Raw genomic sequence first — 27,507 nt, forward strand, 5'->3', positions numbered from 1 at the left:
AGTGTAGTGAGTGGGGTCGTTCACGTAGTCTGTGCTGAGACGTGTGCGTGTTCGCGCGTAATTCTTATTTCGAAGTTACTAAATCGAACGACGAATCGCGCGACTTCAACGATCTTTTTTAAAAAATAAATCTTCTAATTTTTAATTGAAAAAAAAAATAAGTGGCACTAAATCATTTTATTTCTTCGCCGAAAATGGCTCCCTATTCGTGGTTTATTATGTGTGCGATTTTGATGACTGTAAAAGTTGTTTTTGGAAATGATTGTTCGAGCCTCACAAAATTGATGTCTTGCGACGACTGCATCAGATGTGGCGGCCATTGGTGTAACGATAAGGATATTGTAAGTATACATACATTTAAATCTAATTAATAATTAAAAAATAATAGTTTTTTGATTGCTTTAGATAAGTTGTCAAAACACAAATGGGTGCAGTATACTAAGGTCATTTACCATATAAAATTCAATATTTAACTAGAATCTTATGACACAAAAAATAGTTTTAATAATTCGTTATTTTTTGTAACTTTTTTTCATTTTTAGGAGTAATAATAATTTTTACAAGTGAGTAATTAAGACACGTAAATGATAATTATCCAACGCAATCTCTTAATTTCTTGATTTAACTACATTTTAATCACTTCATTTGATTATTGATTTTACAATAAGTTATAAATAAATATAGAGATTGCAGTTATTCAAAATTTATTAGAGGAATAAGGGTAAGTGTTCAAAGAATGACAACCAAGAAAAAAAGAATAGAACCAACGATGAACGGAAGGAAACAATTGAGCCAATGTATTTGATAAACGCTGCCTAAGTGTGGAGCAGATCTATTTTTGATACCCACGCTTTTATATCACTAATAATTACATTTTTTTATTTGATCATATCATTAACATAGAGTGCACTATTACGGTACGTTCGAATAAAGAATACGTACGTGACTTTATGCCTCTATGATGTACCAGTCCTTTATATTTAAAAATTTTATATCTACTAAATATACATTTACGGTGTATAATTTTCAGTAAATTACAGCGAGTTAGGCTGACTTTTTATTTACATTTCTACTTTTTTAAACCCCATCATTAATTTTGATTGCCAGCAATAACTGGGTCTGTTACTAAAATTCGCCACTATTTAATAATTTTCTTGTAATAATCAACCATTCTTTCTTTCTATGTAAGACTTTTGGTAGGATTTGTGGTTTTCAGTGTGTATTTCACTTGATGTATGAATAGATCAACGCTTAATTTCCAACAGGCTAATCCCCCTTTCTTCTCAGACCTGTCACTCATCGAAAGGAGGGGCGAATGGTCAATCGATGTGTTGGTTGAAATTCATGTCACTATGAAATATCTTTTTGTAGGACTAATGCAAAGAAATCAAACTAAAAAAATTTTGATACTTATATAATTCATATCATTATAATTAGACAACTGTTTTAAAGATATTTTGGGTTCATACTATTAAAAAATATTGTTATTATTTTGCTAAAATCAAATACTGCTCTGTGTAACACATAAAAATACTTAAAAATAATTATAAAAATAACTATAAAATTTAAAACTGTTTTACATATAATTTAATAAAAACCACGCAAGTCACAATTTGCGTACGTATATTAGTAACATGCTATATTGGGTTTGTGGTTATTAGTCATACTAAAGAAATCTAAGTGGAGATGACAGGTACTGGTATTGACTATTCTTCATGTTACATTTAAACAACATTTAGTATTGTTTTAATTTTTACGTGTAATTTGACTAGAAGGTTAAGCTTAACTAGTTTTCTACTCATGTCGCTCCGAGATTCATCTTTGATGCAGTTTATGATTTTTTTGTTTTAGAAAGTCATAAAAATGATACAAGCGCTTGCAAATTATTGTAATGTCGGGATGCGTTTCAAATATAGCAGTTACAGACGAAACATCATAATTTCGTTTATTAGTACATGCAATTGTATTGATGTAGTCATTAGCATGTCAATTAGCTTGAAGATTCCTTCGTAAATCGTACAAATTTTTACGTCAGAGCAATTTAACCGTTAAATTGTGATATAAATCTTAAATGATGATTTATGTGAAACATTTAATTTTTTCACATTATTGTCCTTTTTGATTCATTTATCAAAATCATATATATATTGTGAAAATAGAAGAGCCTGAATTGAGAGAAACTAGATTAATATTAAAGTCCTATATGACGTCAATCTTCGACTAAAAAAACAAAACCCCCAAACACATCCCGATATGAGAAAAGCACTCGACAAACTTTGATTCTTTTACTTACTTAATATTGTATTTAAAGTAATTCTTTCCAAGACTTATTATAATTAAAAAATTCTTTACACGCTAATGTGATTTTTTTTAATTAATGTGTTCTATATATGTATAGCTTAAAGGCATTACACCAGAGTTTATTGTCAAAGCGTACAGTTTTCTATAAAGTTACTACGTATAGTTACCAATATAAGCCTAAGTGAAGGTATGACATATTTTTCGTATATTTATACTTTTATGTAGATATGCAAGTATCTATATGAAACTATTAAAACTAATGACCGACCTTTGTTCTCTAATACAAATGTATACCTTATACACTTAAACAGTCTTAAAGCATATATTTAGTACAATTTTAGCCTCATCCAGAACACTTAATAAAAAAACATCTATATTTGTATAGGTGTTCTATAAAGGAAGCATTAAGAATATGTTTTTATGTGACCTGCACTTTTACCGCGATATAAATACTAAAGAATTATATCACTGAATATGATAACCTTGTATTTAAATTGCAACTGCAATTTGCTTACGCCACGTTCACCTTGTATAATAGATAACTTAACTGGGATTGATAAGAGAGAGTGAAACTTATGTTAAAAAAAAAAAAAATTGTTTTAGAAGGCATAATGGTTATGTATTATTTTTATGTCAAATAATCTTGAAAACGAATATTAATTGTGTTTGGTTTTGTAAACTTTAATTATAAATGCTCTATTTATTTAAATTTATCGAATACCACTATACACTATATCGAATAGCAGATTATATTCTCAAAATGCTTCGCCTAAACGTAATCTGTCATAAGAGAAAATTATTACTAAATATTTAGTATTTTTTTAATTGGGACAATAATATGTAAAAGTAAAAAAATATATATTTAAATGTGTTGATTAAGTTTGTGAAACTACATGGAATAACAATGGTGCCACTACGCGCTGGTGCTTATATCTATTTTGATTGATAGAAAAGTTTGAAAATTGCAACCGAGGTGGAGGTATAGATAAAAAAAAGATATTGATTGAAGAATTAAAATAAAATTGGAAGCGTGTACACCTAAAAAATGTTGTTATTAATCCTTGAACATGAGGTGGTTAAAAGCGAGCAACTAGCCTATTTTAATATTCGGGTCGGATCTTAACATATAAATGCTTGAGTGACAGGTTTTAATGATAACTTGTACTTAATAATGATGACAACACAACAAATGTTATGTTTACAAAATCATACACAAAAAAACTACTATGTTAATAATTAATATAAAATAAACGTGTATAATCATGACGTGAAGTTATTGTTATTACGTTGTATTATTCATGATGTAATGAAACAAAATATTTATCGTTGCCTTATATAATCATCTTATTCATAAGGAGCGAAAGATTTATACAAAAAGGTAGAAAGAAGTTTATAAAATATTGAAGAAAACAAAAAATATATATTTCATCGTTCTGACTAATCTAATTAAAATATACGGTGGCGTAGCTGACAATCGCATAATGCTGGGATTATCAAATTATTTTACGCAAAAAAAAACTCATTTTATAAAATGAAATGACGCTTCTGTGTTCCATTACCAAATTTCTTTAAAAATGCATCTCTATCTTTAGTTTTTTCCTTGTAACATTAAATACTTATCAACTCGATTGGTTATACCAGCAGATATCACATTATATTTAAGCTACATTTTTTGAACGATAGTTTTTTTTTTAAATCACAGCAATGACGTTCACTACTAGAGTATTAATTGTTCCCGTGATAGGTTGTTACACGTAACACCTATAGTGTATTGAAGTTTTTGAACAAGAAATTGTGTTTAGTAAGGCGTCGATTTTTAGGCCCTATCGATCTCCATAATCAGTTTTCGTTTATTTAAACAACTGGAAAACGGATTCCTTACGCGTTGTGGGAATAGCGAAAGATTCTCAAAGTGAATCGATAAGTAATGTAACTAATGATGAATGAAAATACATTAGAAATTTTTCTTGCATTTAGCCTTTTAAGTACATTTATTTATTCTTTACTTGTAACAGGGGCACATGCATAAAAATATCACCGTTTTACGTTAAAACGAAAATACTAGTGCAATTGCCTATTTATGATGAGGATATATACTTTAAAGATATATAAAATTATATCACTATCAGGTATATAGAGAAAATGTACAAACGCTTCATTACTGAACCTGCATAGATATGTATATGTGCTAAGAATTGGCTGTTTTTGGTATTTCGCTTTATCGATCATTCTTTATTGCAAGTTATTTTATTTAGAAACTTAAAATTTCAGTTTTGTAATATGTTAAGTACTTTTTGTTATAATTGTAGGATATAAAAGTCTTTACCATTATTGTTATGACTTCGCACAATCAGTAGAGTGGTCCTAAAAGCAATCGATACTCAAATTTCCTGCGCAACCCTAATTCTCAATATCCGCACTTAGCTGAAACATGGTTCATTGGAAAACCAAGGATAAAGGAAAACTGAACGCACCGCACTACCATGATTCATTACCATTGAGTGTAAATTCGTTGGACCACCGCCACGCTAGTACATTATGTGTAAATTTCATCCTTACGTTTGTATTCTTATCGATAGCCGCAGATGCTTTTCAATAGTCCATATCTTTACAAATTAAAAAAAACATTTATACGAGTGGTTTACCGTATATAACACGGAGTCACATTTGTTATTTCTAAATCTTAAAAAAATCAATCACACAGCGAATTGTAATAATTCAAATGTTCAATTAGCTTCTGTGTTGACGTCATTGATGTGTTTTTAGAATAATATAGAAGGCTTCTTTTCCAATATATCCTTTCTTTATTTGTTCTGTTCATTATGTCACACAATACGTATTCTTGAACAAAAATACCTATTGTTTATTTTATAAACAAATCCAGTGACCTTCCCACTTAAAACGTATTATATTTTACTGAAATTAATTTACTTAGTGAAAGTGTAAAAGATAATTAAACGCAATTAAGAATTAAAAGCCTATTTCGTCATATCAGTTAAATATTTCTTAATTTAAGACCGTTTTAAGTATTTAATTTTGTCAGATTGTAATATATTTTTGTGTAGTTATATTGTAACGTTTGCATTTTGTACGAACATTAAAAAAGGTCTCTTAAAGAGTCTAGTTTATAACTAGTATACATAAAAATGTTGATGGTAAAAACGAAAATGGTGTGATTATCAGGAATTAGTCTGCTTTGTCTATTGTCATAGAAGTAAAACAAATATATATAAATGGTATTTTCGTCCGCTATATGGGTAACACTTAATTGTTAATAAATTCGAAAGAATATAGTGAATTTTACAAAAGTTGAAGTTGAATATTTGGTTTTGTTTTGAACAAAAGCGGTAGCCATTAAAATGCTGAAGAAAAATCAATCCTAGTTATTTACGTTTTAAGATGAGTGTAGCACTAATGCAGGTGATACGCAGGGTTTTGGATTTAAAAAGCCTGACCCACATCATAATATGCCCACCAAATCATACAATTAGGCGGCTTCGGTCACCAATGGTATAAAATGTTATGAAAAACTTTGTTGATTTCTTACATGAAATCAAAACTTTATATTTTTACGAAATAATTACAGTACTTGCGTATCCAAAACGTTGGTATAGTTCAAGTTCGTAATAAACTTTTATGGAACTAATATATTAGCCAGCATGAAGGCAACCAACAGCCACACAAGTGCAATACCTTAAAAAGCCGTTATAAACGTGTCACACAGATATTTGTGTAAGGACAACAAGAAGTACTTTTGTGTTATTATGAACTTTGGATTTTAACTGGCTTGCAACGGCTTGCTATAAAAAAAGTCTTGACAGTTTGATGCAAACTTCAAAGTATAAATATGTAATAAGTATGACATGTACATTGGCAATTTAAGTTTTCTATGTAACGCTTTTAGTTCGAATAATATTCTTATTGGTTGATAAAATAAAAATGATTTTTGAATTGAAATCAATATTTGTACAAAATATTGCAATAATTAAACATATACATGCATTATTTTACAAAGGCAAGGTTGACTAAAGGAAAGGTTAAATACGATTAAATTGAAATCGCTGTCATAATTAAGCTATAGCTTAAATTAATGAAAATAAAATTTAATATTCTTTATGAAAGAATGACTTTTACGAAATCATAAAATTGTGTAAATTTGTGCGAAATGGTTATTGCTGCATGTATATGTTAATACTGCATTAAAAAAAATTAAGTAACTTATGGAACGATGAAGAATGAGAAGCTCTGTTGACAAACGAAAATAACCGCTTTAGCCCAGGGGATTAGCAACTGGTAGTGAGCAGGCCACAAAGCGCTAGGTTCTGAATCGGTAAGGTGTCGTCTCACAAGATGAAGACTGGATGCAAGCCGCTTCCAACCGATCCTATTAGGAGTATATAGGGAAAGCCTTTGCCCAGCTGTGGACGTCCTACGACTGATAACGATGATGATGATGAATTTATAATTTTTTTGAACTTATCTATGTTATTTAAGGATTCATGAGTCCCTGGGGTGATTAGTAGTCTACACTAATGAAATATTTTTTGATTAGATAACCATGAATAAGTTTCTACAAATAAAAATAAGTATCTTATCTTCAATATTTACGCAAATACTACTGATACATTATAGTTATAATATTATTGTTTACCGACACTTAAACGTCTCGTACTTGTCCAATTATAAACAGAAAACTTACTAAATGGTATTTACCAAGCGTATATGAAATAAATTGTAAGTAATACATGCATCATAACAATAAAACACGTAGGGGACATCGATAAAGGGCAAAAATAAATTTTGGTTTCGTAGCCATATCAGCAGGCGACCTCTAGTTATGACTCATTAATACTGTCACTAGGGCAACGGAACAAAACTTTAATTGGTAAGCAACCCTAGCTAGTCAAATAAAATTATAGTAATCTCTTTTCAAATGTTTGTGAAACATTATGCAATGATACTCATGTTCTTATTTTAACAAACCAAACAATTTGTGGATTGACAAGTTGAAGCTGTAGTGGGCAGATCACACGCACAGAATATTGCCGCCGAGGCCCTAAAAGTGGTGACCACGGATCGGCAAACACAGCTTAGGACATGCGCCAACAAGGTGAACAGATGACCTTGTTAAGGTCGTCAGAAAACGCTGGATGCACGCTGTGCTTCACACAGCCTATCAAAGAACTTATTAAAAATCTATGGATGTGGACATAATGTCCAGCAGCGGGCACCCTGTGTCTGAAATTGTTTATTAATCATATCGATCAGGAGTGACCAATCTGCGGCTCTTTAAAAGATTATTTATAGCTCGCGATAAATGTAACCGAGTAAAATTTTCAATTTTACGAAATCATATTTTAAAATATTGGTATCGTTTCATATGTTTCAAAACTTTTTTTTAAATTACTGTAATATTTAATTTCAATGTATATTTTTGTAATCTTGCAAAATAATAAACCATCCTTTCTATTATTTACGTTGCGTAAAAAATTTTAAATTTCGGAAATGGCTCGTATTAACAAGGCACTTGGCCACCCCTGATATATATATATATATATATATATACTTCAATTTTGTCATACATATTTTTATATACATTTATTATACGCATTCATGCAACACGTGTTATTCAGTTATAATATTTAATTAATACGTCAAGGATTTACCGCTTTATTATTAATTGTGAACAATGTATTGTACATTAGATAATATGGAGTAATGACGTAAACAAGTATTTAGTTACGCACATCTTAAAATAACTTATTGAATAACAAAAGTTATGTTACATTGGAAATAATGGAGGGAAATAAATATAATAAAAAGTATTATTATTTTTTGATTTCCGTACACATACTAGACTTACTACATTTTGTCTATGTACTTACAACGAAATGTGGAGAACAGAATTTAGGTTCAATAAATCCTCATCATTATGATACTTCAATTGTATTTCGCTGCAAATACAAAATTACTTAGTTTCATATCACTGATCAGCGACATTTCTCGCTGAAGGGCCTCGGAAAGGACTTTGACATAATTAAGACTAATAAGTTAAAACTGCAGACGATTTTTTATTATTTCTCCGCTCTGTCGCTTACTTAATCGATTGGGAAGTGCTTGGCCTTATTTTTATCGTAGTCAGTCACTCTTCGACCTTATAGTAGTTTTGATTCATTGTATAAGAAAAACAAATAGGCTAATTTCTAACATAGAACTTGTCGGGTAAGATTCAACAGTCAAGAAGAAAAACGTACAGCACAAAATTGTTTATGAATAAATAGATAATCCAAAAACACTAGCGATATCGTAACTAAGGCTGTTCTATAATGTATTGTAATTTTTAAAAATAAAAAGCTGTGATATCTTTAGAGTGATGGTGAGGGATGGATGGATATGTCTGAAAGAAATTTAAAGAATATAAGGAATGTCAGAATTTGTCAAGGAAGAAAGATGAATATCAGAAGAAGAAATTGTGAAGTATGAAAGGAGGAAATTAAATAAAATTAAAAATTTCAAACCTGAAAAAAATATTAAAATTCTGTAAATCAAAGTACATATTCCTCATGTAGAGGGGTGAAAGAGAGGTACAAAAATAAGAGTCATAAAAAAACTAAATTTGTATATGATGACAGTATAAAGTAACAAATATAGTTGGTCAATCTTTCTATGTGTTGCTTTGAGTATTGTTGCTATATTATTTTACAAAATATCATTAACGCAAAGTACGAAGATAATAAATATTAGAAAGAAGATGTAGCCTTTTAAGACACCAAATTTTTTGCGACGGAAAGTGGAACCTGTTGCTACAGTATGCTAAATTTGAAATACGTATCCAGAAGCACCATATTGCTCATATCATCTTGTAATATATACTTATCATAAAGAAAAACTAAGAAAAATTTAAAGCAACTGAAAGTCGGGATGGCAATCAAAACCATAACACGCTCAAGTCATGCGCGGTCATGTATAAACGAACAAACATCCGTACAATCAATCCATTACCAAGAATTTATAAATATAACTCGTTGACCCATTTGTGCAAACCTTTCCATTGTAAGAATATTAAAATGTTGCACAATTTTTTTTTACACCGTTCGTTGTAATGAGCGTCGTAAAGCGTACGAGCTTGATGATACTCTTGCCACTTTAATCAATCACTGTTTAAGTAACACAGACTCATAACCGTACAGCCCGCATGTAATGCCATCCAGTGGATCAGATGACAAAATATCAAGCGAAATTAGCACGCATTGTTTACATTTAAAGGCCACAATCGCATTAACAATTTTTTTGGAATTATTTTGGTAACTTGTAATAAATCGTTCGTGATATCTTCACTAAATTATCTCTTTGCACGGATTTTTAATTCGACCGCTACGGTTTTTTTAATTAACAATTCGTTCTATTGATCCGATTCGCAGTTTTCTCAGGGTTATAATTAATTTATGTATGCTAAAAACTATCCCGACTGGACAAGACGTAATTGCTTATTATGTAATTGACGGCAATATCGCGTAATAATCGCAAAATTTACAATGTCTTCGATATTTCAAGATTTATGTTCTCAACATGATAATAACGACCACGATGATACGTCGTCGTAATTATTTCCAGAGAAAATTTGAGCAATATTTCGTGTCAACCTTTCAGTTGGCATTTTCGCGTTCGATAAATTACATATCGAGTATATCTGTCATTATTTATCGCCGCACTGTGGCAATTCATATTACCTTGCCGTAATTTTTAATTATTATTACTTTAAGAAATAGATTAACAAAAGATTTACGATCCTTGCCTTTGGTTACACATAAAGAAATACGTGTGATAAATAAGGTCTTCCTCTAGACATTCTTAAGGAATGACTAATGGCCACTAATACGCATTAACCAGAATTTTTCATACGTGAATATAGGGAAAAAATTAATTTTAATTTTGTGTAACTAAATATTAACTATGGCCAGTAAAAGAAACATGGTTATTGCCCTCAATCTGTAGAACAATTCGAAGCCGATAGAATAGAGGCGTTCGACTGAATAACTAAGTGTTCACAAACTGTTAATCGAACCCATCGATATTTGTTACACTTCGTGAGGCTTCTTTAGCTGGAAACTAATGTGATTTCTTTTTAACAGCTTTCACAGTTGACTTAATTTAATCCTTTTGAAAGAAACGACACTAATATGTTAAGGAAAGACTTTATTGCTACAAGAGGGGTTCATTTTTAAAGATTCCGATTAGCAGACAATAAACACGCACACACGTATATTATATATATAAATCGGTTTTAAGGCTAATATGTCTAAATAAGCAGCATAAACGAGATCTGTGATCATCTCTGTAGAATTCGCGGATCCCGTATGTCATATCTTTACACTTCGTATCTTTTTAAAAAATATTATCTCTTCCAATCACTAATTTTAAGTCTATTTCAGTTGAATAACACTCATAACTCATAACATATCTTTTAACTGTGTTATTAAAAACGCAGTATACGCTTTGTAGTGTCGTGACAAGATCACAACATTTTTCCAATCTATTCAAACAGAAATATATAAACGAAATAGGGAATTATAAAAACTACGATCTAACGGTGCAACTTTAGCGTACAAAACCGGCTCCGGACCATCACCACCAATAACATTGACCAATATCCAACGATTCGGCCGTGGCTTGAAGTTCCACTTCGCAATTAACCTCACTTGATTATACGCAAAGAAAAAATGTATACCAACAGCCGTGTCGTTTTTATCTATAAGATTTCGTAAAGTTTTGGACTTTTTAACTTTATAATAGAGTCCTTATTGCAACGTATTGGATTTGCTTTAATTGGAACTGGCAAAAAAGTTGCAGTGTTCGTTACTGAATTCTATGTTTTTTTAAATTAATATCATCACTTTGTCGATATATGTGCAGGCTTTTGAGACAACCGTTATAGTTAAAATGACTTTTAGCTTTAAAAACATTATTTGTTTACCTCAATAATATGATGTTCAAATCGAATTAACATTGAATAGTATAAAATATTCTCAAAGTAAACAGAGTTCCCTGTGATATGCTATAAGAAATGAATTTAAACTCGAAATGATCAGGGAAAGCGATCTGAAGCAATGTCAATGATGCAGTGGCATTTAAATTGCCAAGACCTGAAAAATAAAGTTTATTGCTTTCGAAAAATGTAATTTTAAATTTTTGAGATCAAGACTGCTCCATCGAGAACAAACATTTAAAAAAATCGCTGTAGTCGAATCAACAGCCAATTAGTAGTCACCACCAAAACAAGACATATGATATATCATCTATAAATTTTAATTAATTAAAACAATTTTGTAATTGCATTTACAGATTTTTTTTACTATCTTGCGTTTTCTTTTGTATATATATAATTATAATATTGTGAGGTCAATAAACTTTAAACAAGTGTATATTTAATGAAATGAATTATGTTATCAAACAATACGAAGAAACAAAATAAACTTTCCAATGGCAGTAAAACATTTAAACTCCTAAACCTTGATCTTATCTTACTATTACCAAACACGAACCGAAACTCTTTCGTATTAAATCAGGTTTCGAAACTGTGCCTGCATTAGAAAAAATGGGTAAAAATAGCCTAAAAAGGTCAAGACGGCAATTAACGTCACGTATCTTTTTTTAAATAAGTAACATTTATCTTATTTTCTTTTCAATTATTAAGTGATAATTAGATTTATTCTTTAGAGAATAATGAAGCTATTTAACAATAATTAACAAGAAATTTAACGAAAATATATTTAAAAGTCATTACTACATTAAAAAGAGATACAATATTTGTCAAAAACATCATTGGTCATATATTAATTATACTTAACAGCACCTTTCTCTGTTTTATGACACAAAAATTATTAACGTTTAAGAAAAATTACATATTTAGCAATAATGCACTGTAGTAATTTTATTACACATATCGTACATTCGTGAAAATAATTTTAAAGGTTACTGTTAAACTTCACCATAAATCAAACAAATTATGTGATATTTATTACTACTTGTAATAAATATAATGTTATTAAAGCACAATTAACACGATTACATTCTCATGTAACAAGAAAAACATTTTAAGATCTACGTGATAACTCAGTAACCGTGACCTCAAAACATTGTACCCGAATCGGTTGCATATCAATCCATGCAATTAAATACCCCGGCCGCTCCACTTGCCCATTAACATATTTAACACCTCGATGTGTGTAAAACATCGCCGTGAAAAGTTTACATTGCTTTGCGCAACCGTTACCTTTAAAAAACGAAAGGAACAAAGGGCGCGTTGTTTTGTCGCCGCTCGCCAGCACTCACTCGCCCCGCTTCGCATTTGCGTTTAATGGTACCTCTTATCTTGAACCTGGACAACATTCACTCTTAACGAAAAACTTTAAATTATATCCAGAGAGAAAAAAAATAATTGATTCTTTTGATTTACTACAACTAATCTTCGAATATACTATAATAATAGTATCGAAGAACCTATCTAATAAAAAAAACATGTTATCAAATAATTATTTTAAATTATACATCGTCATTATAAATACCTGTCTGTGTTTTAGATTATTTATTCTTTAGAAGCAAAATGTTTAAATTCACTTTTATAAACCTATCTTATAGATTTATTGTATCTGAAATATGTTCAAATAATTGTAACACTGCAATGATTTCAAAATTTGCATTCAACATTAATTTGTTACAATGCTGTTTCTATCAACATCTAAACCATAATTATCTATTATCAATAGAGTGCGTTAACCAAACTTGCCTAACTACGACACCATTTTGCCCACACAGCTCCCTTCGATGTCAATGCACAGTAAACATAACTAAGAAACTACTAATATAACGCTCTAAAAATCGCTTGGATGTCGGCCAAGCTCACGAGTTTTGTGCAATTTTCTTTTTACCGCCGACAGAGTTATTGCCCAACGAATTCACTCACCCTCTTGTTTAAAGATCAATGAACTGGTAAGTTTTTACTATTTTCATTTGGTAAATGTGTGGGAGATAGCACGAATTGTGTCATTACATGTGGGACACATTGCTGATGTGTTTTGACGCACGTTTAGAAGAGTTAATTATATTTAAATATGAAACTGTAACATAGGTATAATGATATTCATGTCTTTTATAGTAAAACGTGTAGAAAAAAATTGATATATTTTTGCTTCAAATTAGCAATTTAAATGTATATTTTGATTAAATTATCTATCCTTATTAGTTTATTTTATAATTCTTTTAAAGTAATAAAATTACTACCTAAATATATATAAGACAGAACTTCATCTCTCATATGTAAACGTATTCACATAGTTTTCCTCATATGACAACAATAGTACGTATATCTGGGACGGAATGCCGGACGTCTCGGAAATTGACGGTAATTGAAGTCAGGGTTCAAATATCTGTTGGAGCAAAGACAAACTAATGTGTCTTGAGCTAAAGAAATTAATTTGAGGCTAACTCTGCTATACATGTAATACTAAACTAGCCCAGGAAAAAGCGTTTTGGCGCATGGGACAGAAACTTTGGCAAAACAAGTTCACAGCTGCTATTTGTCACGCGTCTGGATATTGCCACCGGAAGTAGCGTTATTTTCAAAGTTAAACTAGACGCTTCCCTTTCCTCGTCGTCCAACTCATAGTATGTAATACAGTTAGAGCAAATTCATTGAGTTACAAATATTAAATGTATGTTGGAGTGAATATCTAGTAAAGGAGGAAACATTACTAGATATATTTAACTGCTAGAAGACAAGGTAGATGATATCACATTCCTCTCTTTTTTCGTTTAAAAATCCTATAGTTCATTTATAGCTTTGTAGGTTGGAAATTGGCAACGACTACTCCTGGCATTTACTTGTTCACTGTAACTAACTAAGATGGCTACATCAAGAATCTTAGCAAAGGCTGTTACGTTATTTATTTGACCAGGTTGTGGTCTGCCAGAAGGTAGTAAGTAAAGCGATTAAAATAGATTATGTATTAATACTGTGATATAGACATAAGAAAATAAATTAAAATAATAAATTAGAATGTAATAAAATGACAAAAAAGTAAAGAAATACATAAATTGAAAATAGTAAAGTAGCAGTCCAGGAGGAACAATGATAAGAGGCAAGAAATTACACGGTAAATGTAAAGGGATGGGTTGGACGAATAGAATTTGTTTATTCCTTTGATTTTAATTATTTGATTATTCATTTAAATCATTATAAAGTACACTACAAAATTCATTAATGAATATAACACTGGTTAAGTAAACCTCCAAAAAAGACGCCATTTTCAAGAGTACAAAGTGGTATGTAACATAGTGTACGACAAGATGCCATTCTTCCAAATCACCTTAAACAATATACCTTAAATCTGCGTAGGCGGTCTTGAAACTAACTAACTAGGAGATTGCTGACACGTAACTGGAGCGGTTATGCGCGTGGGTTTAATACTTATCCCGCAATAAATAATTACACACGTGCTTATATCGCATTGACGTGCTCGCGTACATATTTGTCAATTGCGAATCACTTAATTAATCTTAATTTATACACGTACTTATACTGGAATATTTGCTTATAATCAACTAATGCACATCCTACCCAAAAACCAATGGTTTCATTGGATTCATGGATAATATAGGCATAAAAACTGTTTACAAAATTGGTATTACTACATATTAAAATTAATGATTTTTTACAATCTGTTCTTACAAACTTTGTAGTGCTAGAAGTTATTTAAAATAGGTGTAAACGCTTTAAAGCAAGGCCAATTGATTCTCTAGTGGCGTCCAAGAATCAGTTGACGCATCGTGGATAAGCCAACTACTACGTGCACAGACGACATAGTTAGGGTTGCTGGATGCTTGCAGATCAAGGCATCATCGCGGCGATCTTATGGGAAGGCCTATAACTTGCTGAAGGCATTTATTAGCTGAAAAGAAGAAGAGATAAATGTTTCCCCCTTTAAAGCATTTACAACTATATCGAATAGCCTTGTATACAATGTATTACCAATTGCCTATACTCATTCAATATATTTACATTTTATATAAAACTTTACATTACCCCAATTGTTAGCTTAAAAAGTATGAAATTACCCACGTTATGCGGGTGATTTCATTGTTTCCCAAAGACAAAGTTATAACGATATACGCATATACGCTATAATGTCACGAAATTATTTAAATTTAAAATAAAATGTAATTGTATCTCAAGAAATGATACTAAAGATGCAATTATATTATACTTATTTCGAAATTTTGTCAAAGTGGTTAAACCTTTACAAGCGTATGTATAATGACTTTATAAATACTACAATTGTCATTTTAACTGCTTTCACCGTTTTTGTATTTTTGTACATGTTTATAATTTTTGTTTCACTCATATTAAGTTATATTACAACTTAAGTATGTTCATATAAAAAATTATACTTAGAGATAGTAAAAAAAAATCAGCAATATGACGTTCACTTTTGTTTAAAGCGGTTGCTATCCAGTCTCTTAATGACTTAACAATGTCATCTATCCAGCTAATTACCTTAAAAAGTTCGGGTCCAGATTGTGGGCGGAAGTCCTGCGCTTCTCTGGCTGGTCGATGGTCTCCACTCCAGAACCTTTACGGCCCCAGCGGCTATATGTTTTGGCCGCTATGTTGCCTGTTCACTACGTGGCCTGTCCACCACCACATCAACTTGCCAATACATTAGGCTAGTAAAATACTTTTCATTATACACGTATACACATACTATCCGTATCACTTTTTTACATTAAAATATTTTAATCAGTTGATGAAATCTTGACGGGCGTTTTAATTTTATGAGTAATATTGTTTACGAATAATAAATGTGGACATTGTAAATAACACTTTATATGTGTGGTCTTCGCATTTTATGACATCAACATAAACAAAAGAGTCTCGAGGAACGTGATTTCATTTATCTCAAACAAAATCAAAAAGTACAGCACACTTTTACTTATTTTAAAACTGGTTACAGCGTGTAGACGTTGGATGTTGTCGCAACAGGGAGACTTCTATGCGTTCCGTAATACCTACGCCACCCACGCACCATCCCAGCCTTTGCTCCCAATCTTGTGAAACATTAATACACCATCGTCGTCTTTATCGTTTCCATTAAGCTAGAGAGAAACAGATGAAAGTTTTGAAGTTGAATCGATGAAATATCACAATGATCATGCAGGTCTGGTAGAGTGCAATCCACAGTTTTGCTATTATTACGACAACCCACACGCTTTATTCTTGCGAACCTCCATCAAAAGTTTAATGCCCTTTAACTGCTTTCATGCGAATGTTTTTTTTATTCGTCCTCGTATAGTTGACAATTTATATCAGTTTATCATTCGCAACGTTTATAGACTTAAAAATACATATTCATGACTAAACGGTAATTGCTCCGACAAAAGCAATTCAACAAACTTTTTATAAAGCCTTTTTAATCTTCGTAATTTCTCTGCCCTGTCTAATATAATCTCTTTGTAATATTAAAACAAATAGGTGATAAACGTTATTTTAACTTATGATATTAAAATAAACATCGCCATAATGTACACATGCATTTCTTTCTTACATAATTAATTGCTCAATTTATTTAAGCAATATTCATGATAGAGGCCTGTTGACATTAGCATAAGCCATTTATTAAAAGCAGATGACTGTCGAGCTGAAGGCGGGCGACACCGACATTATATTATATACATTATAGTACAAATGTACAAGTAGATACGCTTATAAAGCATTGAACTTTATGGGACTTCTTTATAACGATTTACTAAAAAAATAACTTTGCTCTTCACATTGAAGTTCAAATGTGTATAGCGGAATAAAAACATGTTTAATTTATGTGCTTTAGTACTTTATTTCATACAAGTCATAACATAAAAAACAGATATCATTAGTATTATTGTAATTCATGGTTGCAACTATAGAACTTGCACACAATAATATTCTTAAGAAATAATATAAAGTACGGTCAAACTCAACTTAATATTTGTTCGTTTTCCATCACCTTATGCTATCCATTTATGATACTGTATATTTTTGTTGAAAAAATAAAAATTATTTGCACTGTATGATCAATTATATGTAGTGGACTGATGCAAAATAAAAACCGGTAAACACGATTTTAAGTATTGGAATCATATGCATACGACATAAGACACGGAACTGGTTAATATAATTAACAACTAACCGGCTTTGTTGGAACACCACCCATCAAATACAGACATAAATAGTAATGAGTAAAAAATCATTACCAAATCGGTGTAAACGTCAAATTAAATATAGCTTTTAAATAATATTAGCGTTCATAATAGTTCAAAAAATTGGATTCAAATTATGTCTTCTAGGATATGTAGTACATATTAATGCTACAAAGCCGTTATTGACGCACACGGGCATATATGACCATGTTAGATACAAGAGTACGAGCAAAGAACTCGATTCCTTTGTTCATTGAATCATCGTCCTTCTAAAGCTCGCCACCACAACACAACAATGCACATTAATGACTAACGAAGCACGCGGACAAATTACCAATCATGCATTCACGTGTATGACCACATTAACATGGTCTACTTCTATTTCAAGGCCATTTACTTTCTTCTGAATAATATATTGTTTGGTTACTCATTTATTTACGCGTGCCTTTGAAAATATTCATAACTATTAGATAAAAATGAATAGCCAAATGTTAAAGTAAAACTTATAAGGGGCTTATCCAATTCCCTATACTTTTAGGTTCACATTAGGTTAAAAATACGATTCACCTAGTAAATATATAGCTATTTTTCCTATACAAATTTTGTAGTAATAGAAACAGAGGAAAAACTCTAGCCGTCAAACAGTTGACTTAAATCAAAACAAAAAAAAAACGTGTAGGTTGAAATTCATTAAAAATCATGTAGCCTTAATTATAACAATGAAAATGTAGTCACATTACTATTAATTAATTGAAGTACGTAAGAGAAAAATATAATAATTCATATGTACGATATAAGGAAGCATCTCAAACGTTTATTAAAAATCTACACTAACTATTCATTTTTTGCATCGACACCTGCGACGTTTACATTGTTATTAAACAAAAAACAAAGGTTCAATAACCTTTAAAACAAATCAATGAGATTTATCTCGAAAACAACTTTTTGTAAGCGATGACAATTTTAAAAAGCTGTCATGCAATGTAAGTACTGTTTAGTGCTGTCTATAAACAATTTTAAACAAATGTAAAGTTGTTTCCTCGTATATGTGGTTTTATTTATATAATCAGTCGCCCCCGTAATGGTCTAGTCTAGACAAACGTTGTAGAAAGAGAGCACTGTCCTTAATGAAATTCTGAGCGCGTAAATTTTATAGGACGTTGGCACCCATTTTCCATCTGATCACTGTCGCAATTCCTACACTTAAACAGCATTTTTTTGACACTAAAAACTTATTCATTATTTTTTTTTCTGAGAGCTTTCTTTATCTTTGAGTTGTAAATGTTAGTCAAATTTTTCATTAATTACGTAGTCAATCTGTTTTACAAAAGAGTATGAATATCAAAGTCTTTAATTGATGTTATTTAAAATACAACGGTGACAGACTGGCTAACCTAGGGAATTTCTTGTTACTCATTACTGTCCTTGTTCAGTACGTAAAGAAACCGCGTAAATCCAATAGGTTTAAAACAATGCTAGTGATTTAATCACTTCATTTCCCTAATGCTAAACGTATACAAATGTATGTATGTATTTATATATACATAAATGTACGTATGTATGCATAAAATTATATATGTATATATGTCTACAACGCAAATCGCATCGGTATTTAATAATATTCCATATATTATATTTATTATCACAACCCAGCCCGTTCTCTCCTGGCCTTTTTATTTTGTCATTTCTTCGGTAATAAAATTACAAAAAAGTAATATTGAATAAAACACTGATTCATTTCGGATCACAGTCAATTTAAAATTCAAAAGTATACGCCAATGTGCTGATTTTTTTCCTCTTCTATATTTAAACTCTTATTTTTAATTTATGGCGTCATTCGATCTGTGACATAATTGAATTATATAAACAAAGTCTTTGTTTGTGATAAATGGTATATATTGGGGTTATCGTAACCGTTAGTGGGTACAGTTCCGCACGAATGTGAACTGCAACGCTCAGACGACTGGTCGCAGTTCGCAACGACCGAGTTGAGCAAGTTTCCAACTTCAGATATTAGTTTGCGTCTTGTCCGGCGCCAAAGGCGATTATTTCCACGAGATTAGAATAAATAGCGTATGCATGATAATAACATGGTTGTACTCACTTATTACACGTACTACTTTGCATGAACTAATTAGGTATTACATCGTGATCTTTGTGCGCTGTTATCCCTTTTATCGAGTAAAGTTTAAACGGTACAGACTAAAATAGATAATTTAAACATACAATTCTATCAAATATCGTTTTCCCTTTTTTGTACTGGTTGGATATAATTAAAAGCAGGATCAAATTTAAAGAATGTGCTAAGCTTAATAAAAATTTTGAATGATTCGAACCATACGGCTTAATTTTTAATATGTACGTCTAGTCAAAGGTTTTTATTAAGTAAAGTGGTAAAAATTAAAATCATGGAGATAACAACACATCACATTCTGTACAAAATACAGGAGTAGATAAAATAATGCCTAAAAAGGAGTTTTAAAATGTATTAAAAATATCTTATACAGAGTACGTATTGACAAACTTATTTCTGTACATGTACATTATTTAGACAATAAACAGGTTACTTTGAAATACGTTTTATCGATACTTTTTCTTTTGGACTGCAATAGGCCTATAACTATTTTAGTTACAAAAGCAAGAACCTATTAACTTGATTTATTATTTACAATTATTCTTACAAAAACTTCTAGTATTTGTTAACGTTGTAATATTTTTAAAACCGATTTTATATATGTAATAATTAAATATTTTGTGTTAAGAAATTGTATGAAACTTGAAATGATGTAAAAAAATACTTGCTTAAGTTATAATATCAATTCATTCTATATAAGTAAATCATTTTCTAGTATCATTCTTAAGCTACTAGAAATATAAATATATGTTCAGAACCAGAAATGTGGCGCCGAACCATAAATAGCGATCTATGTACATTGATTTCTAAGACATTCTTTTATCGAGCGTGCACCATATGTTACTCTCTCGGAAGATCTATACATTTAAGACTACTTTGAACTTATATGTGTACACAAAAAAACTTGTCTCTATATTTATGGTACATTTAGTACAATGAAAGTCGTACGAAACGTCTAATATTACGTACATTAAAATTCGTTATTGGATTACCGCGGCGACTTCTTTTTTGCCACTAAACAACAATTAACAATTAATAAATTGTTGATATGAAATGACTCGCGCGATGTAACATTTTACCAAACAAAATTCTGCGCAGGATAGTTTACTTAAAAATCCTGCAAACAGAGTATATAAGTAATTCATAACCTTTGGCCTTTACCTTACAGTAGATTTCTATTAACTGAAAATGGAAAAACAAACTATCTGCTTTACTTCAAAATCGTTCAACCACTACTTATATAATTTTGATACATATTTCTAAAGTTCTCCTTTAAAAAGAGATATTTCGTTATGGTATTGCATAAAAATCAGAATATTTATATACATTTATTACATATCACATAATTTATTAAATATAAGACTTCCCTTCGCTATGAGAAACTTATAACACTTATGTTAGTCATAATTTGTAACAAAAACTGTTAGAAAATGACAAAAGATGATTTATATGTCTTGTATTTGTGATAAAACCTTTGATCTTTGTCACTCGTTGTTGGTTATTACCTTACCGACCCTGTAGCAACTGAAGTAGTTATTTACAGTTTGTATTATCTTGTTACAGAACACACGATGCGTTGCCTCACCTAGCGACAACTGGTGCCCGAATCGTCAAGAAGAACTTCTTGTTATAGGCACGCGGACAGATATCAAAACTATGTCCAAACACTCTACCAGAGAGACCACCGTGAAGGTGGGATCTCAAAGCGTAATCAACTACAAAAACATCGAGCCTAAGGTAAAAAGTAAACATTTAATCTAAACAGTGATCCTTTGTTTGTTTTAATTAATGGCTTACAAGCATGCTTATTTAAATATAATTAAGAAATTGTTATACCATTATAATAACTGTTATGCATAATTCGGTCCAATTTACTATGCAAAACATATCCATATTGTGAAACAATAACTAATTATTAAAATAATTACATGTTGCATATGACAACGTGATATAATTTTGATAGTCGTTTTATATTCGACAGGTTAAAATCGTAAATACGACGCAGAATAATAATTTCTACATAAAAACTGCAAAACTCAGCGGCAAGGAAAATTGGTATGTCCAAGTTTCGCCCGGGAATGAGTTTTGCTCAGCGAAAAGTAAAACTTTAGAACAAGTGTACGTCGAAATCAACGTCGGGGATGACAAGGAAGTAGTCGAGTACCACGTGCCCTGCGCCTGCCCGTGCAGCGAACGAGCGGAGGTATTCTCGAAGAAATGCAACAACAGAGGAACGTACGCCTGTGGCGTTTGCTCTTGTCCCAGCGGGTGGTAAGTCAAGCGATTGTCTTCTATCAAAGCAGAATAAGGCCAATAACTCCAAGCGGCTAATTACACAAGTCGATTGCAATCGCCGACAAAACAAGCATCATTTGACTCATCCCTGCAAAGTTAATTATGGAGCTTCGGAGCCCTACTTTCGTCTTAATGGTTGGATCATTTAAATGCTGCTCATTATGTCTGACGTAATTATTAAAATGGCCGTTAGTATAACTCGATTCGACATTAAATACACCGCTTACACATTCACGTTCACGTGACCTAGTATTTAATTACTAGTGATGGAATAGGTGCAGTGATTTACGTAAAATGATGCCAAATGTTATGCCCGTGTAATAATCCATATTATTACATACCTCGGATATCCAGAATTTCAAAACAGACCTTCGGAAGTTATTTAAGCGACAGGTGCTAGTCGCTGTTCTTGTTTTTGTTTAAATATTGGTAGCCTTAAAAAATTATCTCGAAGAGTTCGCCAAACTGTATTACAAGTCTTTTGTAAATGTTTTATAAGATACGCTTCATTTGCAGCTAATGAAAAAAGTCAGATTCATCTTATTGCCACAGTGCATGTATAGTACCCGGCGATAAATATTACACATCGACCTTTGGAAAGAGATAATCGGCTAATTTCGGCTTTATAGAGCGTTATCTCTGCCGCACGTGTGGGACAGAAATAGTGCTCTACGAAGCCTAAATTAGCCGATTGTCTCTTTCCAAAGGTCGATGTGCAATATTTATCGCCGGGTACTTTATTATAAATTGATTCACCTATTTCGGTTACAGTCGATAACTGTTTTATCATTTCTTATTAATTTTACAAAATTTTTGCAATATTAATTTTTTTATTTTTTTATTTTATAAATGAAATGTCATTTTGTAAGATAACCCAATTTATTTTATTTTTAACCTAAAACATAAAGAATTTGCACCATATTCGAAATACGGTTTGGAACAAATTGGGACAGCTTAAATTAGTCGAACGCGACACAGACTAAAAATGTATTGTTATTAACGAAATGCAAATGTCACGTTGCTCAGCCGCTGATTTGCTATTTAAATTTATTCGAACACTATGACGTTATTTAAAAGTAAACACATAACCTCTTAGCTTAATCATTCGCCATGCTAATGTTTCTATAAATATTCTTCTTAATTCTAATGGAATTAAAAATAAATATAAACATGTCGGTTGCTTGCAATGTGAACTCAGATGTGTGTTTAAAATGTAGGACTTAACTAACGGACCCAGACCTTAACATATTGGCGATGTGACTATCCTGTACGAAATCCGTTATAACTCATATGTCTATCTTTCATTATTTAGTATGGATCTGTATTGTTCTATTCGTTACGAGTGGCATATATACATGGTAAACAGTGCTTGCATTATGTTAAACATATCAAACATATGGACAACCCTGTATCGACTGCCTGGAGAATCCGAGTTGTTTTTGAATGAAGACAAAAATAAAGGACATTTGTACACATTGAAAAATATGTTTTGTTAGCCTTTCCTGAATTTATAACTTCATCGAAAATGATATTTGAGAAACATTTTTATGTGGCTTAACGCTAAAAAGACCGTTTTGTTTTATTTTTGACCCAAATATTAATTAAGAATAACAAATTGACAAGTAAGCTAAAATGAAATAATAGCTATACTTTAGCTGCTCTAGCTGGTTTATACTATATAATTAGATCATCCTTGAATTACCAACAGGCGTTGCTTGATCTTGCGATCCTGTAGAAAAGAGACATAGTTCGATTTTAGTTCCTTAATATCTTCACATTCTTCTCGCTTACAAACACAAACATAACTTATTAGCAATGTTATTCATATTTGTTATATTCGTATGATTCGAACGGTGACCGCTCTACTACAGAAAACCGAGGTCGAAGCGAATGTTTGGCTGCTGTTCAGTGTAAACGTAGATCATCATTGTGCAATTTATTATAAACCAAATTTATCTGAATTATTATAATGAAAGTCCTTTATTTGTCTCGACAGGTCAGGCAAATACTGCGAAAATAGGGAAACGAAATGCGAAAACATCCGCGGTGACCTTCAATGCACAAATCCTGCCAGGGATGATGTAAGTAAATCATGTTTGTAAGTCCGCTATTCTTTAATTTTATATTAATGCATATATTTCACATATAGTAATTAACTTGTATAATGTAATAATTTTCTGCAGGTGGAATGTTCCGGGAATGGTGTTTGTGGGCCGTGCGAGGTCTGCGAATGCTACACCGACCGACCCGGCTCCAAATACTTCGATCCAGAAAACTACTGCGCCGACATCTGCCTGACAACCAGTTACTGCGACGAATGTCTCAGTAATCCGGCGCTCGGCCACTGCAGCGACTGTCACTTCCCTCTCATCAAAATGAAGTACAACGAGACACTTTTAGCGGAGAAGGACAGTGCGGACAGACGCGTCTGGATGACTTGCAATGGGACCGTCGACAACTGCCACGTGGAGTACGCCGCGATGAAAGACGAAGCCGGCGACGTCTACGTCATGGTGATCAAGCTGTGTGACCATACCAACGAAGCCTCGGTGGCGGGAGGTGTCAACGGTAAGAAGTTAAATATTTTTACGATTATTACTTAAATAATTTTTACAACATTCTTTAAGATGAAATTATTGGTCAAGTTATCATCATTTTTTCCGGCATAGGACATCCACTGCTAGGCATAGGTCAGATTTTCATTAGGACCAGTCGAAAGCGAGCTGTATCGTATAACAAAGTGCTCTAAAATATTATAAAGATTAAAAAATATGTCCTAAAGAACAAATATCATAGCCATTTTTTCTGAAAATTCGGTTGATTAACGTCAAATGTTTAATAGCCAGAGACATTTTTTTTAACTTTCTTTGGGTTCTATATTAAAAAAAGAAGAGCGCTTTTTTCTGCTATTTTTTATTATATTTTATTCCTTATTCCTTAACGAAAACATCCAAAATAAAATGGGCAAATTGATTGAGCCGCCCTTCTCGAGGTGTTTATTTTTATTTATTTAATAAATAATTGATGCTATTTACTATATATATAATGCACAATGAAAATATTACTAATACATAAAGTTCTGCAAGACTACCTACCAGGGACCAGACAGTAGTATCAAAGCACAACTGGATTTATATTATATTAAAGGGCATCTCTAAATAATAAAGGTGATCAGCACAAACATGGTGTTACGCTGAGTATTTTGTTACAAAATCGTCGCTTGTCGTACGGTCATAAACTTGTAAACAAACCCTTGCCGATGAATTATAATGGTAGCGACGGAGCGATGTTTACAAGCTTCCTTTACGGACGTTAAATACGAAGTGACACAGAGTCTATTCGTTTATGGTACTATTAAAATTTGATAGTACAGTAAAAATATATTCAAACAATGGCGTCCAAGTTTGTACAGGTGCAACTTATGACAACGCTGTCACCACATTTTGTAAATACAGACAACAGATGCATTTTATCCATTTGTTTATCCTCGTCGATCCTAAAGAAATAATCTGGCATGCCTTCACGGTTTGCGTGTTATTTCGATATGACAAGCTATTATCAGGTCTGTGGACTTTAGTTACTGGCACGCGAAAGCAACAATATAATGATATCCTTGTACACTGACGGAAGAACACTTTGGCCTTTAGTAGATACGTTGCTTTTTTTAAACAACATTTTTTTTTAATTTATCTACGTTAATTTTTGTAACGTTGGTAATATTGTTTTGTGATTAGTAAAAGATACGGGTTGTATTCGACTTCGCGTATCCAGTGCGAATGATTAGTGTCACATAACTTTAAAGTTTTAATCGTAGTATTTGCCGGTTTTTTTTTTCATTTCTTAATCATTTATGAGTAATAGACTTTTTACATAATGTATATACAGTTCCCCTTACCAGAAATTTAAGCTCCAAACTAAGATTGTAGTTTATTGTTTTGGTTATGAGGGTTATATACGAGGGTTTATCCTTGTTTCCCTTTCTTGTATAGTCTCTTTAGAAAATCGAAACCCTTGTTTTATTAATGTATATGTTATTTAAGATGATAATGATGTAAAGTATGATGTTATTTATTGTAATATTTATAATATTGTAAATAAATTGTTATATAATATTTATTAATAAAAAATAAAGGCTTAAAAGCGACTAAAAGATTTAGACTTTATAATACACAAACTCGGCAGTTTTCTTAGAAAATACGATTCTATCCGTTACATTATTTGTGTTAAGCAGCAGCCGCCAAGTTTTTAAATCTCGTACTCCATGGAGAGACGGGGCGCAATGGGTACTTGGATATTCTCGTCTTGGGCTTTCAATCAAAACGCGTTTAGTATCCGCACTCCTGGGTCTCAGAGAGGATCGAATCTCGGCTCGGTCGATTGTGTAACTCTCTTATGGGATTACTAACTTCAGCTCTGACTGTCAATAACCTATAAATTTTTCGACAGTAACTATACCAGTGGTGCTGACGGTGCTGCTGGTAGCGGCAGCGGCTGCTGCCACGGCGGGCTACCTCGTGTGGAAGAGCCGCCCACCACCACTGCCACTCGCCGACACCCAGTACCAGAATATAGGCGCTGAGGACTGCGTCGGTTCTAATCCACTCTACATTCCGCCTACGTCGTATTACAACAATCCTACGTACGGCAAAAACTAGTAAGGTAAGATGACTAACTGTCTAGTACAAAGTATAAAGAGTAATTAGTTATAGATGTAAAAGTTTCAAAGGGGTGAATGTATAGCTCATTTGTTGTCAATAGAAATGTAAACTTTCTCCAAAAATCAATTGAAAATAATAAAAACCTGATTAACTCTAAACTAGTTAACTGATGTTCAATGCAAGTTTTCTTAATCAGTCTTATATTTAAAGATGTGCACTCACAGGTACTGCAGTTCCAATAAGATAATTGCAATTTAGATTAAATACTATTAGCGATAACAGAGACTAATGATATTTAAAATACAAAGACGATCAAGAAATAGCTGCATATCGTACATAAAAAAAGTTGCGACTTTAACACCTTCTTTGGTCCATATGAGTGACGAGTGTCAAGGACTCGAGACCATACTCTAAGCAGTAGAATATATTTTGTGAAAGTCTTCACTTGCACGCGCAATATTTATTATAGTTATGCCTATAATTCAAAAACTGTTTCGGTTTAACCTAGGTAAATTACGTGGACACTAATGACTACACAGTGCAGACTAAATGAGTTCGTTGATAAACCCATCAGGTGTGGGAGCAGTGCCCCAGAGTGCGGTTGGCAGCCTCGTGTTATTATTGCGGTCAATTTATAACGAAATCGCGGGACGCTATTAGCAGTAACTGAACCACTGTGCTACGTGACTTGCATCAGAAGTTCTATACGTACACATATACGCGCACGTTGTATCTCTGCGGTACATATGTATAACGTTTCCTATACGATTCAATGTTTTGGCTACCGGCGTGCTTCTTGATAACAACATTGGGACACTGATGTCACTCACTCATTATTGTTATATCTGTACTATGAAACTGAAAATTTACCGCATTTTAACCAAGCGA

The 27,507-nt window shown here is 31.9% G+C and overlaps 1 protein-coding gene across 1 annotated transcript; it reads left to right on the plus strand.

Annotated features, from left to right (window-relative positions):
- The first annotated feature begins 50 nt into the window (after nucleotides 1-50).
- LOC137922304 (integrin beta-6-like) lies at nucleotides 51-26,620 on the plus strand. Its single transcript, XM_068765282.1, has 6 exons — nucleotides 51-341; nucleotides 21,230-21,403; nucleotides 21,648-21,937; nucleotides 23,958-24,042; nucleotides 24,145-24,529; nucleotides 26,408-26,620. Exons 1-6 carry the CDS (start codon nucleotides 195-197, stop codon nucleotides 26,614-26,616), a joined length of 1,290 nt encoding a protein of 429 aa, XP_068621383.1. The 5' UTR covers nucleotides 51-194; the 3' UTR covers nucleotides 26,617-26,620.
- Nucleotides 26,621-27,507: the final 887 nt, after the last annotated feature.

Source organism: Battus philenor, unplaced genomic scaffold, assembly GCF_028537555.1.
Source record: "Battus philenor isolate CCGP_79_NKW_IND1 unplaced genomic scaffold, ilBatPhil1.0.hap1 SCAF_2, whole genome shotgun sequence".
Lineage (NCBI taxonomy): Eukaryota > Metazoa > Arthropoda > Insecta > Lepidoptera > Papilionidae > Battus > Battus philenor.

Excerpts from the sequence above, each read along its gene's own strand:
- LOC137922304 (XM_068765282.1), top strand. The coding sequence starts at position 195 with ATGGCTCCCTATTCGTGGTTTATTATGTGTGCGATTTTGATGACTGTA. Across the intron at positions 342-21,229 it reads GGTGTAACGATAAGGATATT|AACACACGATGCGTTGCCTC; the intron begins GTAAGTATACAT and ends ATCTTGTTACAG. Across the intron at positions 24,043-24,144 it reads CAAATCCTGCCAGGGATGAT|GTGGAATGTTCCGGGAATGG; the intron begins GTAAGTAAATCA and ends AATTTTCTGCAG.